This window comes from Alligator mississippiensis, chromosome 3, assembly GCF_030867095.1.
Source record: "Alligator mississippiensis isolate rAllMis1 chromosome 3, rAllMis1, whole genome shotgun sequence".
Classification (NCBI taxonomy): Eukaryota; Metazoa; Chordata; order Crocodylia; family Alligatoridae; genus Alligator; species Alligator mississippiensis.
This window is the reverse complement of record NC_081826.1, coordinates 256,501,756-256,516,778: the sequence shown is the minus strand read 5'-3', so window position 1 is coordinate 256,516,778 and position 15,023 is coordinate 256,501,756. Positions and strand designations below refer to the sequence as shown.

General features: G+C 41.3%; 1 protein-coding gene across 6 annotated transcripts in view; it reads left to right on the top strand.

Annotated features, from left to right (window-relative positions):
• Window positions 1-15,023, top strand: part of AP3B1 (adaptor related protein complex 3 subunit beta 1) — a 287,301-nt gene that overhangs the window by 132,663 nt on the left and 139,615 nt on the right. For all 6 annotated transcript variants that reach the window (XM_019482176.2, XM_006261568.4, XM_019482169.2 and 3 more), the window contains 4 exons: window positions 3,301-3,355; window positions 3,451-3,522; window positions 9,576-9,638; window positions 10,294-10,426. In XM_019482176.2, the coding sequence (XP_019337721.1) occupies window positions 3,301-3,355; window positions 3,451-3,522; window positions 9,576-9,638; window positions 10,294-10,426 (323 nt within the window). The remainder of the gene's footprint in view (window positions 1-3,300; window positions 3,356-3,450; window positions 3,523-9,575; window positions 9,639-10,293; window positions 10,427-15,023) is intronic.

Here is a 15,023-nt window from a genome sequence, read left to right as displayed (position 1 = left end):
TGCGAGCGACTCATCTGGGGGGGCACAGGGAGGGGGATGCTCCTGCCTCTGCATGCACCCTGGGGGGGCATGTGGGGCATGCGCCTCTGATCTGCATGCAGGGTGAGGATGGGCTGCTGCAGCGGGCTGGGGCCAGACTCTTCCCAGCGGGGGGCTGGGCCAGATTGTGCTTGGGGCGGGTGGCGGCGGTGCTGGGAGGGGGACTATGGGAGGGCTGCAACTACCCCAAAGTTCACTGTAGACCCCCAAAACCTTTTCTCCCTCCCAGTGCTGCTGCTGCCTGCCCTGAGTGCAGCCCAGCACCCTGCTGGGAAGAGTCCAGTGCCCACCCCGGTCTCAGCCTGCAGCGGCAGCCCACCCTTGCCCCGTGTGCAGATGCAGGGTCACATGGCCCCCGTGCCCTCCCATGGTGCTTGCAGCAGCAGGAGCTGCCACCCCCTCCCCATACCCCCTGACTGAGCCACTTGCAGCTCTGTCCCATTCCCCACCCCGGCTGCACAGTGCTGCCTCTGCCTCAGCCCTAGCCCTACTCCCTTACCTCAGGGGACTTGATCTGCACCCCCCACGCCCCTTCCCTCACTACAGACTTACCAGTCAGACCTGCTCTCCCTGCTGTGGGGCTGTGCTTCTGGCTGCCTGCCTGCTGCTCTGTGGCTGTGTGCCTGCACGGGGCATTTCTCAGGAACATTATGAGCCCCATCCGCCAAAAAAAAGCGATATTGTCAATTTTCCTTGTATCAGTGCCAATCCAATATGAGACTGATGTATCGGTGCACCTCTAATTGCATTGCATTGTATTGTATTGTACTTGCTGTGTTGTTTAATGCATGTCACATCATGTCATTGCTTATTTTACAAGTTTTAATTTTCCAATTATGCAGATATTTAGCACACGTATGTGTTTGGGCAAACAGATCAAAGTCCATGTAAGCACCATAGGAACTGCCATGACAGCAAACCATGTTCAAAAATAGCTTTTCAGCTAATATGATATTGTTCTAGGCAAAATGGGCATTTACTAGATCAGTTGCTCATTAAAATAGATAACATCGAATAATTGAAATGCAAAGAAATTGCTTTAGTTGTGCCTAAGAGAAATGATTTGTCTGGCTCAGTCTCAGATGTAGCTAGTCTCAGGTACTGGTTGAGTGATAAATCTCAATAAAACTGCATTTGCTGTAAATCCTTGAGATCATTTATGACATTTGTAAATAATAGCACATCTTTTAAACAGTTAGAAAAATTTGGGTTTATTGGGATGGGTTACCTTTTAATTGGAAGAAAAATGAATGGTCGTCTTTTTAGTGTGCTTTGAGTTACAGTACAGCATACTGGTAGTTCCTGTTCTCTTTGACCACAGACAGATATAAACAGCAAAAGAGCATAGCATTACATTCCAGATAACTCGCAGAGCTCCAGCTGATGTAAAACACCTAAGGTCAAGTTTCCAAACCAAAATATATATTGCTGATCTATAATAATTTATAGTTTCTCTAGTAGACTTTTTTTTTTTGATCACTGTAATTGTTATCCTTAGATGGCCCTTATTCATTTATGTTTGCATGTTGAACACATTTTCTATCCATTAGTTATTCCAGGGTGGTTATTCCTGAGGTGGTTTTGCTAGCCAAGGGCCATTTTACTTCTGAAAGGAACTCCTACTGTTTGATCTAGAAATTTTATAGGTATGATCTGTGAACCAATATCAAATGTTCTGCAGTCTGTCATGGATTGTGGGTGGTCTGTAGAACATTTAATAATGGTTCAGGGATGTTAGGTGACATGATGGTGACTCTCCCCCATGCTTCTTCCTATTAAATTTAAACAAAGATAGCTAGAAATATATTAAGCATTTCTCCTTGCCATGTTCCATAGGAATGTTTTGTAATTGTGAATGGGAGAGGAAGTATTCAATGAGACATTTTGTTCTTTTATGGCATGATGTATAATGAAACAGTTTGAGAACCTATAGTTCAGGAAACTGAAGGTCCAGGGTGTTCAAATCCGTGCCCCGAACCAGTGTGTGTGTGTGTGTGTGTGTGTGTGTGGGGTGGGGGAGCGCCTTTTTGGCAGGCGTGCCACAAATTGACTCCACACCCTCTCTGAGTACCACTCCAAACCCTGTCCTCTGTCCAATCTGCTGCTCTGCTTTCTGCTTCCGGCTCTAACTTCCACTGGGTTGTCTGTTCTCTCCTCAGTCTGCCACATGCCACACACACAGAGTGTCCATGCCACGTGTGGCACTCATGCTCTAGGGTGGGCACCCCTGCCCTCATTGTTTACAATGAATTATCTGTAGCTCTTGAGTTTCTGCATTTCAAAGTTTCACAGTAGAATCCACAGTTTTTTCATTTGTCCACTCCTTTGAATCTGTAAACCAAAAATAATTATGGTCAGAATCCACAAATTTTTTGAGTATCTTGTTGTACTACATTGAATATGTATGTATATGGAATATGTGTGAGTATGGAATCAATACATGATCAACTTTTCTTCCACAGAATTAAAGTGTACAAAGCTGTCATGCATACTTTATTGTGTGAAACTTTGGACATTGTATAGAAGATGCATCTGTCAGCTGAAGAAGCTCAGAGGTGCTTTTATGCCTACTCTGAATAAAGTGGTATGACAAGATGACCAAATGATAAAGACAGGGAGCATGCTGACTTTGTGCCAGTAGTAATGAAAACTCAGCTGTGAAAGGCTAGGTGTGTTTTAGATGGATGACACACTAATACCCAAACACCACCTATTTAGTGAAGGGGAAGTGTGGCTGCCCAAGAAACCATTTCAGGAGCACATTAAAGGTGCAGTTGATGAGTACAACCTATTGACCAGCTCTCGAGCTCTTACCTGTGAATGTGCTGATGAGGATGACAGTTGCACTGAACCTTACGTAATTTGGGGTTGGATAAGTTTTTGTAAGAGTCAGTAAATTAACAAAATATGCAAGTGGTGTGTTACTGATGCTACCAGCATACTTTGGAAATATACATAAATATCTTATTTTAAAATGTATTAGCTGTCAAGGTTTGTGTATCCCAAACTTGAACCAAAAAATCTATGCTGAGACCAAATTTTATCTAAAGCAGCCAAGTACTTACAGTGTAGAGAAAGTCTATGCGTGCTTTTTTTAAATATATACTTTTACCATTTTGAAATATATTGGGTTTTCTAAACTTTATGCTATTTTGCAATACTAGCTTACAGATCACCTAAATACTGAAATTTTGAAAGCAAGTCCCAACTTTCTGCTCTGTTTAATACAAAAAACCCCTAAATACTTTGTTTGATTTCTAGGGAGGTGCAGTATATTGTTCTGCAGAATATTGCGACTATGTCCATCCAAAGAAAGGTAAATGTTATTCAGCATTTTCTAAATTGTACTTTTAAATATAAACGCAACTGCTACTTAAATGTTTTGTTTGATGTTTTTTGTTTTTTTTTCAGGGCATGTTTGAACCTTACCTGAAGAGTTTCTATGTTAGGTCAACTGATCCAACGATGATCAAAACATTAAAGGTGTGGTTCAAAATACATACTTCATATGTATATTGTATGGCTAACATGGGAGTGACACAGTCATTTGCTGCTGTGAAATAAGCCATTCTCTATCATTTCCCTTATTACTAGGAAGTCCATTTATCTGAATTTCACAGGTGATAGTTGGTATTGGCAAACTGGTGAGTTCTGTGTACATCAGGCTAATAGAGCATGCTGATTGGGAGACCTTCTGTAACACAGGAATGGGAATAACTTTCTATCAGAAGAGGTTTCCATTCTGATATAAATAGCCAATATCCTTTGCTTTTCATCTCAAGATCTTGATGCTTTAGTGTTCAGAAGATATTGCTACACCTTTTAACCTGTTTGGTTACCAACATTCTGTGGGGGTTGAGAGAGGGCCTGCCCATTGCTTTCATTCAGAAGAGAACTTGGTGAAATAGCCAGGTGTTTCTTTGATGCAGGCCCCTTTTCTAGTAGGTATTCTGCTCAAAGAGTGCACTCTAGGATTTTCTCAGAGTTGTTTTCCTACTGCATAGCCATCAGGCGCTTCATTGTCTTCTCTCTCAGCTTCTTCGGTCTTTGCTGCCTGTTGTGTGTTAGGAAGCTTGGTGGTCTGCAAAAGCAGCAACCCTTCTTCCTCTCACTCCCAGCATACTGTATATATGTATGTAGCATGGGTGAGGGCTAAGGTCCTTTACTGGCAGAAGTATTAATCAGCGGCCCTACTCTGTTCCACTCAGCCTGGGTTCACCTGCCACATTTTGGTCTTAAGGGATAGAATGGGGTGAATAGGAACGTACCTGGTCTTTGAGGTAGTCCGTTGCATGGGTTAAGGAGAGTCTTGCTGGATTTCTTAGTGGTACTCCTCCCCTATACCCCACCCACGCCTCTCCCAAAGAGGTGTTCTGCAGCAGGTATCAACAGCTTTTCCTTCCAAATTAGTCTCTCTGGCTCCATCTTTTCTACCGGTGTTACTCTTTTAAGGAATGCCAGACCCTGTTCCCAAGCTTTGCCCCTTTAAGGGTAAGTAATCCAAACAAATAAACAAAACCATGGGCTTGCCCTGCCTGTTCAACCAGTGTAGTAGTCCTTTCTGGAAGCCTGAGGGTCCTGCTGCTGTGCACCTTCTTTTCCTGTTCCTTCCCAAGCCTCACTTTGACTCTGGCTGCTCCCCTCTTGGTTCCCTGGGTGCTGCCCAGATGTCTGGATGGGTTGAGCCTGGCCACATGTCCCTCAGACCAAGGTGCTTGCCACCTGCTGTCCGCCACATCTCCTGTCCAGTCAGGGAGGGGGTTCTGGCATGGTTCCACTTCCCTGGAACTTCTCCACTACTTCCCTCCTCTGTGCTGCCTTTAGCAGCTTCAGATGTGCTGTGCATGGTCCTTCCAGCCAATCTGGGAGCTCCACCTGTCCCCTGTGACTGCCTTGTGACTGTTGCATGCTGTGTTTCCCAGCTGTTCCCTATTCTTTCCTTAGCCCAGCTATCTTCCCAGTGTGCAGCCTGGGAAGGGCTTTTCTGAATGCTCTTTTCCTGGTAGGTGTCCTGTCCCCAAGCTTTTGCTACAGTGTGTTTTTGCATATGCTTCAGTTTTGGACAGCATCCTTTGCCTCTTTCTGGTATGGTGGTTGCTGTTTTTTTCAGCTATCTAAGAACCTTCCCCTTAAAACTCCATTACGTTTTAGTAGTAGGCTTTGGAGCCATATATAGATTCATAGATGTTAGGGTCGGAAGGGACCTCAATAGATCATCGAGTCCAACCCCCTGCATAGGCAGGAAAGAGTGCTGGGTCTAGATGACCCCAGATAGATGCATATCCAACCTCTACTTGAAGACCCCCAGGGTAGGGGAGAGCACCACCTCCCTTGGGAGCCCATTCCAGACCTTGGCAACTCTAACTGTGAAGAAGTTCCTCCTAATATCCAGTCTAAATCTACTCTCTGCTAGCTTGTGGCCATTATTTCTTGTAACCCCCGGGGGCACCTTGGTGAATAAAACCTCACCAATTCCCTTCTGTGCCCCCGTGATGAACTTATAGTCAGCCACAAGGTTGCCTCTCAACCTTCTCTTGCGGAGGCTGAAGAGGTCCAGGTGCCCCAGTCTCTCCTCATAGGGCTTGGTCTGCAAGCCCTTAACCATACGAGTGGCCGTTCTCTGGACCCTCTCCAGGTTATCTGCATCCCTCTTGAAGTGGGGTGCCCAGAATTGCACGCAGTACTCCAACTGCGGTCTGACCAGCGCCTGATAGAGGGGAAGTATCACCTCTTTGGATCTGTTTGTCATGCATCTGCTGATGCACGATAAAGTGCCATTGGCTTTTCTGATGGCTTCATCACACTGCCAACTCATGTTCATCTTGGAGTCCACTTGGACTCCAAGAACCCTTTCCACTTCTGTGCCCCCCAGCAGGTCATTTCCTAGGCAGTAGGTGTGCTGGACATTTTTCCTCCCTAGGTGCAGCACTTTGCATTTCTCCTTGTTGAACTGCATTCTGTTGTTTTCTGCCCACTTGTCCAACCTGTCCAGGTCTGCTTGCAGCTGTTCCCTGCCCTCCAGCATGTCCACTTCTCCCCACAGTTTTGTGTCATCTGCAAACTTGGACAGAGTACACTTCACTCCCTCGTCCAGGTCGCTGATGAAGACATTAAAAAGTATTGGTCCAGGGACCGAGCCCTGCGGGACTCCACTGCCCACACCCTTTCAGGTCGAAACCAACCCATCCACCATGACTTTCTGGGTGACCCTCTAGCCAATTCACCACCCACCGGACTGTGTAGTCATCCAAGTCACAGCCTCTTAACTTGTTCACCAGTATGGGGTGGGATACCGTATCGAAGGCCTTCCTGAAGTCTAAGTATACGACATCCACCCCTTCTCCTGTGTCCAGGCGTTTTGTAACCTGGTCATAAAAAGAGACTAGATTAGTCAGGCACAATCTGCCTGCCACAAACCCGTTCTGGTTTCCCCTCAGCATAATTTGTCCTGCCAGGCTCTCGCATATGTGAGCCTTGACAATTTTTTCAAAGACTTTGCCTAGGATGGAGGTGAGACTGACTGGCCTATAGTTGCCTGGGTCCTCCTTCCTCCCCTTCTTGAAAATGGGGACCACATTGGCCCTTTTCCAGTCCTCCGGGACTTGGCCCGTGCACCACGAGCGTTCAAATATTCCCGCCAGTGGCTCTGCAATGATGTCGGCCAGTGCCTTCAGCACCCTCGGATGGAGCTCATCCGGGCCTGCTGACTTAAAGGCATCCAGTTCTTCCAAGAGACTCTGCACCATCTCAGGGTCTACGCATGGTAGTCTGGCGCCCTGCTGCTGCCTCTCTACAACCCCAGTGAGAGACTTGTCGTGCCCCTCTCTTAGGAACACCAAGGCAAAGAACTCATTGAGGAGTTCAGCCTTGTCCCCCTCGTTTGTCACCAATTGCTTCTGCCCATTTAGCAGGGGTCTTATTCCTCCCTGGGCCTTCCTTTTACTCCCTATATATCTAAAAAACAATTTCTTGTTGTCCTTCACTTGGGATGCCATCCTCAGCTCCATGGTAGCTTTGGCCTGTCTAACTGCCTCCCTACAAGCGCGAGCAGAGGAGATATATTCGTCTTTGGTGATCTCTCCCTGTTTCCACTTTTTATGTGCTCCCCTTTTGGCCCTTAGGCTGCCCTGGATTTCTCTGGTCAGCCAAAGAAGCCTCCTGGCCCCTTTCCCTCTTTTTCCTCACATCAGGATCGTCTCCCTTTGTGCCCGAAGGATCATTTCCTTAAGGCACAGCCACCCTTCTTGGGCTCCCATCACTTCAAAACTCCTACTCTGCAGTGTGTCCTTGACTAATCACCTGAGTTCATTGAAATCAGCTTTCCTAAAGTCTAGCACTTTCACCCTACTAGTTACCTTACCCACTCAACGTCTTATGAAGAATTCTATTATTAGGTGATCACTGTCCCCCAGATGGCTACCGATCTGTATGTCCCCTACCATGTCATCCTCTGTTGCCAATACCAGATCCAGTAAGGCATTCCCTCTATGTATCTTAGGAAGCTTGAGAGTCGGTGGGTGCATCTGCTCGAGACACTAACTGTGCAGTAGCTGAATAATACTGCACAACAGTGTCACAGCACCAACAGTGCTAATACGCTTCTACGCAGTATTATTAGACTACTGTGCAGTAGCGTCACTTAAAAGACATTTGCTGGAGCTACTGTGCAGTAACTCTGGTTACTGTACATTTATTTAGTATTTGATTATACAAGTACAGTACTAAATAAAATGTGCAGTAACCACTGTGCAGTAGTGTCTTGTGTAGATGTGCTCAGGAGGTGTAAAGTAGCTTGACCAAAGTTTCTCAGCAATCATGAAAGTTGGAAATAGAAGCCAGGTTTAGTATTGCCCAGGCTTAATAATAATGACTTGAAAGAACAGTAAGATTTAAAAAATAAGTAAATCCCTTACACAGTGCTGAAGTCAAAGAAGCAGAGGGCAAAAAACTGAACTCTCCTGATCTCTCCATTTTCATTCATGAGGTCAAAGTGATTTTCCCTTCCCTTCTTCCCCCCTCCCCCCCCCCCCTTCCTCTCCCTGGTGTGCTCAGTCACTGATTCATTGGTGAATTTCACTCTTTTTCAGAGGAAACTGCATTTAATATAGTGGCAGAAGGTACAATTTACAGTGTAACCAGAGAAGCTGGTTAGAGATCCTGGTAAAAGACACGATGCAAATTGGGAATGAGAGATTTTGGCTACTGTTGTTAACAAGCTTTGTCCAACTTTTTCATCAGCAGTAGTTTTGCTCTGGCAGGGAGAAGGGCATCTTACCTTTTTCTTCCCAATAACTCAGCACACTTCTACCATGTGTTAAGTGGTTGGATGGTTGTGGAATTTCAGGGGGAAGTTTCTAGAGAAGAAATTCTAATGCAAGTTTACCTCTTTCTTGAAACAGTAATTTTAAAACTCAGGGAAAAAGGTGCATGTTTGTGCACATTTCACTTTTTTCTAGCCCAAACTACTAAGCAAGCTGGGAAATGTGGAGGAGTTGGGTGATTACCTATGGCAACATGCCCCAGGAAAAGGTCAAAGATGAGGAAGGAAAAGACTGGCTGGGAATAATTTTTGTGGGTGATTTAAGATTAATGCAAACACTGTAGGACTATAACATCTCTGTTGTAATACATATGTGATTTAAACAAAGCTATAAAAGAATGGGAGGCTGAGGTGGGTAAACGTTGCTGGTTATTGCCCTTTTATTATAGGCACTGCTAATAAATACTATGCCCAGTACTTCAGAACAAACAAACAACCAATTTCTCATTTATGTCTCTGCACTTGTGAGTAGGTGTAGCCTGACAGCTTCTTCACAATGTTATCATTTGCTTCTTAGTATTGGTGATTAAATTATTGTCAAGTACTATGAAGATGTTAACCATTATTAACCCTCTTCAGTGGAAATGTAGCTAATGCTGACAAGCTTTCTTTTGCCAGTGGAGCTTAAACCAGAAGTAGAATTAAGCTCTACTGGTAAAATGACTTTTTTGCTGGTATAATTGTCTAACTTTTAAGGTCTCTGCTCTCATCAGTAGGTCAGTTGGTGGTGCAGTGGGTAGTTCTTTGCACTCACCAGTTTTGCTATGATGCAGAAACTTTAAGTGTAGACTTGGGTTGCCTGTTGGCTAGATCTGGCCTATGAAGAAGTTAGCTTCAGCATGGGGATCAGTGGCATATTCTACTATGTGCCATCTGTCATCCCTGAAGTGGCCTCTATGCACTGCACTGCGGAGCCTGAGTCACAAAAGGTGTAGTCATGCTTTCACACATTGGAGGCCATATCACCAAAGGCCATTTGACATGCAATATCACCGTGTATAGCCACAGCTCATGGCAAATACATGACTGAGCCATAGTATGCTGCTTTGACAATATATTTCTTATTTTTTGGAGAATATTTCTTTTAAAGAGTTAAAGTTATAAATGGTACTTTTATTATATTCTCTTTTAAACAAAATATGATGCATGTTTGATTTCTGTAAATACTTCCTTATTTTAATATATATCTAGTAAAAATATCTTCTCTCTCCTTCAGCTTGAAATCTTGACAAATTTAGCAAATGAAGCCAGTATATCAACTATACTTCGAGAATTTCAGGTTTGTTCACAATTCAAGTTTTCTTTTTCATAAAATGTATTCTGTAAGCAAGCTGCATTTATTATACCCTTCTTCCTAGAAAATGATTTGTTTCATTCAAAAAGAATATGTGAAAACAGGATAATCGAGCTTTTTGAATATGAGGGGGAACTTCTAAGTCCTTTTCTGAAGGTTGATGCATGCCACTTCCAGTCACATATAGGAAAAATGTGAAAGCCAAAACTTAACCATTTCAAATGATCCTGCCAACTTGAATATAATTTTAAAACTGTGTTAACAAAGTGTCTAGGATTTTATTTATAAGGTTATTCATAGATTTATAAGATTCTCCTAGTTAAATGGGCTGAAAACACCCTTAAGAAATTTTGTTAAGTCCCCCAACCTTGCAATTAGATTAATTGCTGGTTTGGGGTGATTGTCCCCTACCCCAGCTTCTGGAGGTAGAGGCCCCACTGGCCAAAGCTGACAAGGTAACACATCCTTAAAACAAAAATAAAGCAAAAGATAGAAAAGACAGTTGGTTTAACTTCTAATATGCAAGATATCTCTGTAAATTAAATTTATTGTAAAGTACATTTATTTGATAAGGATAATATGGTGAATCAGCAGTTGATAGGACCAGTGTGTTGACTAATGGAAATCTTATTTTCTTCAGACCTATGTGAAAAGCCAAGATAAACAATTTGCCGCAGCTACAATTCAGGCTATAGGCAGATGTGCAACCAACATCTCAGAAGTGACTGACACATGCCTTAACGGCCTAGTGTGTTTGCTGTCCAACAGGGATGGTAAGCTAACTGTTTTATTTGCTTTTTGAGTGACTGATAGCTTGAATCTTCTTCCTGGCAGGATCCACAGGTAGCAACAGATTAAAAAAGTATATTGAATCGTGTTTTCTGTTTGAAGTCAACTGGTGTGGCTGTGGAGTAACAGACTGAGCTAGAAAAATAATGACATTGCTTGATACTTCCTGCAGTTTAAAGAACTTTGAAATTATTTTGTAATTGTCATCTACCTGCTTTCTCTTAATGCAGTGCATTAGTGCTCAAATCTGGTTACATGGATGCCTGTAATTACTCAAAATGCAATAATTAAAAATATGAAGTATTGTGATCAGAGAGGATAGGAGTGTCATGTTTCTGTCATACTATGCCTAGTTGCATTAAAACTGTTAGCCTGCAGAGGGTGCTAAAAGAAGAGAAATAATTTTTTATACATCTAAATGTCTACATCACAAAGAACATTTAAACAGTTTTAGGGTAGATAGATCCAAACTTAAGTTGATTTTGTTGTTGTTGTTGTAATTTAGCTTCCTATTAAATGTATATACAAAATAGGGAAGAATTACAAATCACTATAGAGCATGAGGAGGGGATATATGTCAAATAGAACTCAGTAATAGTGTGTGTGTGTGTGTGTGTGTGTGTGTGTGTGTGTGTAAAAATCAATCTTTGATTTCCTTATTGATTTCTTTCTGTTTGATTATTATACATTTGTACTAGCTACCAATATCTTTGCTGGACAGTTAATGTTACCATGAAATTTACATGAAAATACCTCAATCATGAGATAAATTTTCAGAGATATTTACTCTGTGAAACTAGTACCAAAGAGATGATATTTAATATTGAATAGATTTAAGTTTTAAAAGCCTTAATTCATTTTTAGGTAATTAAATAGAAATGGCCTGACATGCCCCTCCCGTTTCAAGCTGCTGATCAGTTTAAACTACTCCTATTGAAAGGCTATTCTAGAACCATACTCCTCTAATGGTTACTTTTTTCCCAGTTCCCAGCCTAAAATTGCTTATGATAAGTCTACACCCATTTGTTTTCATCCTTCATTGTCCTTTAGCTTAAATAGGTCTTCTTCCTCCACAGTGTTTTACATCACTGTTCTATTTATACAGACCAATCATGTCTCCTCTGAGGTCATTTGCTAGACTAAATGAACCAGGCTGTTTTTATAGTCTCTCATGTAACAGACTTTCTGTTCCCATGATCATCCTTATAGTCCTCTCTACACCTGTCCCAGTTGGAATTCTTTTTTTTCAACATGGGTAACAATTGTAGACAGTGTTTCAGATTTGAGGTCTGGGTGTTGTATAGTGTACACTGTCTGATATGTCCTAAGATAGCCTTCAGCTCTTTTATGGTCCCATCACATTGGCTGAATATTATCCCCTGATCACCAAGTACACCCAGGTCTTTTTCCTCCTTAGTCATTTGTAACTGACAGGTCCTCAGCTTGTAGTTGAAATTCCTGTTGTCATTTCTGAAGTTCATGACCTGGCAATCTGTACTATGTAATTTTATCCTGTTTGTATCAGTCTTGTTCTTAAGATCATTCAGTTCTCTTGTATAATATTCTGATTCACGTTTAACATTGTCAATGCCTTCCAACTTTGTCCTGTTGCTATGCCATTAACACATGCTTCCTTTTTTGTGCTGGCATCATAACTGAAAAATGTTAAATGAGACCATTCCCAAGACCAATCCTCAAGACACTCTACCTTCCTCAGATGAGCAGGTCTTTCAGTAAAGTTCAGCATCCTCCCTGTTTTAACTAGTTCCTTACCTACCACATCACTCTTGTATTAAATCTCCATTTTGTCCTGTATAATTAGTTTCTCATGTGGCAATGTATCAAATGCTTTATTGAATTCCACTGAATTCTTTAACGTACATTTGCTAAACCTGGCCTGTGGTTGTCTGGATTGTATTTTCAGCTCTCCTTGAATATAGATACTACATTTGCTGTTCTCTAGTCATACCGAGGCACCCTGACACGATAGATTTGTCAAAAATCCCTGCTACCATGCCAGTAATTCTGTGTGACATTTCTGTCAGCCATATAGGATGGAAACTACTTTTTCCTTGGATTTTGAGCATGTTACCCTCAGAGTTGTGCTTCCACTTTCAGTTAGTCATTCTGTTGCTCTCGTTCTTCTTAATGATCTCATCTTTACCCTGCTGTTTGATTACTAGCATCCTCATGGAAAACTGGGGAAATATTTGTGGGATTATAATCTCTACTCCAGTTTCACTACATAACAACCCTATGTTTTGTTTGTTCCTTTTCCATTTATATGACTAAAGAACCATTTGAGTGTGTTTTTAGTTTTCTTTGCAAGGTATACCACAGCTAGATTTTGACAATTTGCGATTTATTTATCCACTTTTGGACCTCCAATATGTAGTTTTTGTCCATTCTGTATAAGCTTTGCTTACATCTAAAGTATCCTTATTGAGGTGGGTTTTTTTCCCACCCTCAATCGGTTTGGAGCCCTTCCTTGCAAGCATCCCTGTTGGTTGTGTTGCAAATTCTAGACAGGTACTGGATCTTTGACTTGAATATGGAGGAGGAATTTCTTTAAATTCATTTGTTCTTAAGTGCACTCTAACTAGTTTCTTTAATTTATCAGGGTTTACCCTCATAATCACTTGATCAAAGTTTTTTTTTTTCTCTGGCCTGACTTGTAATGTCCTCGCTACTTACCAAAAACAAGTCTGAAATGGCATCGCTTCTTGTTACTTCAGTGATAACATAAAAAATATATATATATATATGTCAACTATCATTCAGGAATATGTAGGACCTAGCATCCTTAGTAACATTTTTTTCTCCAATCAGTATCACTATTTTTCTGTCCCTCTCTCAAAGTGACTTTTAACCTGAACAGTTTCTGCTTCATCTGTGATCACTCCTATTTCTGTTCAGTCCATCACATCATCACTGTGGAATACTACTTCATCACCTTTACTTTTTATTTCTGTTTTTCCAGAACAGTATATACATTTCAATATGTGTATTCAAGTTATGATTGCTATATTACTCATATCAGTTTCAGTGGGATTTGTTAGTTCTATGCACTTCTGAAAATTAGGCAACTTCATATTTTCAGAAGCTTAACTTTAGAAAACTTGGGTTGAAAAAATATTGGTCATTTCTATTTTGGGTCTTTTCATTCACAAATCTTAAGCAGTATGTCACATTTTTATATATACTTTATATGTAAAGGGAAATGAGACTATGCTCCTAGGGATTTAAATCATATGGCATAGTTTCTGAATATTTAGTTATAATTAGCTATAATTATTTGATGTTCTTCCCTCTCACTTGTGGTTGAGAGACCCAGATGATAGAAAATAGGTTTTCTTTCCCATTTTGTGACATACTGGTTAACATGTTTCTTTTAACACACATCTTTCTTTTAAGGTAGAATTTTTTTTCACTGGCCTTGGTTACTTTCTACTAAAGTTTTCTTGGTCATTTCAATTTAACTCTGTCAACTAAATTCCTATATGTGCTAAGTGAAGCACTAATTGAATTTGCCTGCTTATTATGGATTTCATAGAAAGGGAGAACATCTTCTCATATTTCAGTTTTTGAAATCTTAGAATCTCTCTTCTCATGCAGTCACTCCTAAATCTGGACCCTCTCAAACAAATAGTTGTTTTGCAGGCTGCCATTGCTTTTACTAAGCACATTTTAACTGCTGTTTTTTTTCTGTCCTTCATTCTGGATCTTTCCTGTGGCAGTAGCATGTCTCTGACTCCCTTCGTAGTGGTTGATTTCTCACGTGTTTAGTATGAGAGACAACACAGAACCTCATCCTTAAGCTCATCTCTGTACATATTAGCCTTCATTTGAAAAACAGAGCTCTATGAATTTGAGGAGTTTTCTTGGGGCATGTGAAGTGTCTGAGTTGGCCAAAGTTTTGATAAGTCAAGTTTCATTCTATGAAAACATTTTTATATGTGAAAGTAAAGTGAAGCTATACAATCCAACAGCCCTTCCCTTCCCTCCTGTTGTATGTGGAAGCTATGGCAGTGCTTAGAATAATTTTCTCTTTGCTCTTTGTGCTTCTGTCTGTTTACTTTCTTAGGTGACTTAGCTGCTGATTCCGTTTTCAGGTTGCCTGAAGTTCGTACAAGTCATGTTTATTTAAAAAACAAACAGCAACAACTAAGGAAAAACAGATGAACAGCTATGATAGAACATAAGAGGGTTCCTGAATGATGCAATACAAATTATTTCAACTCATCTCTTAAAAATTGTGATTTTTGTTTTCAGACATACCCACCTTGTTTTAGTAGGGTAGAATTCTGTGTCAATGAATCAATGATCAAACTGGTTTTGATCCATTGGAAATTTATTAGTATCTTTAGGAATAGTCTGTCCTGATTTTAAGTACTTACTTCCACATTGTTTAGAAATTTTGTCAAATTTTTGTGAACTGATATCTTGTGATTGGTGGCTAATGTCTTTCTGTTGTCAGTAGTATTTCAGTTCCTAACTCTCATTTTTATTTTTTATATCTATCTAGAGATTCCTGGTCAGATTACTTTATATTTTCCCTAAATTTCTAAGCCACCTTGATGA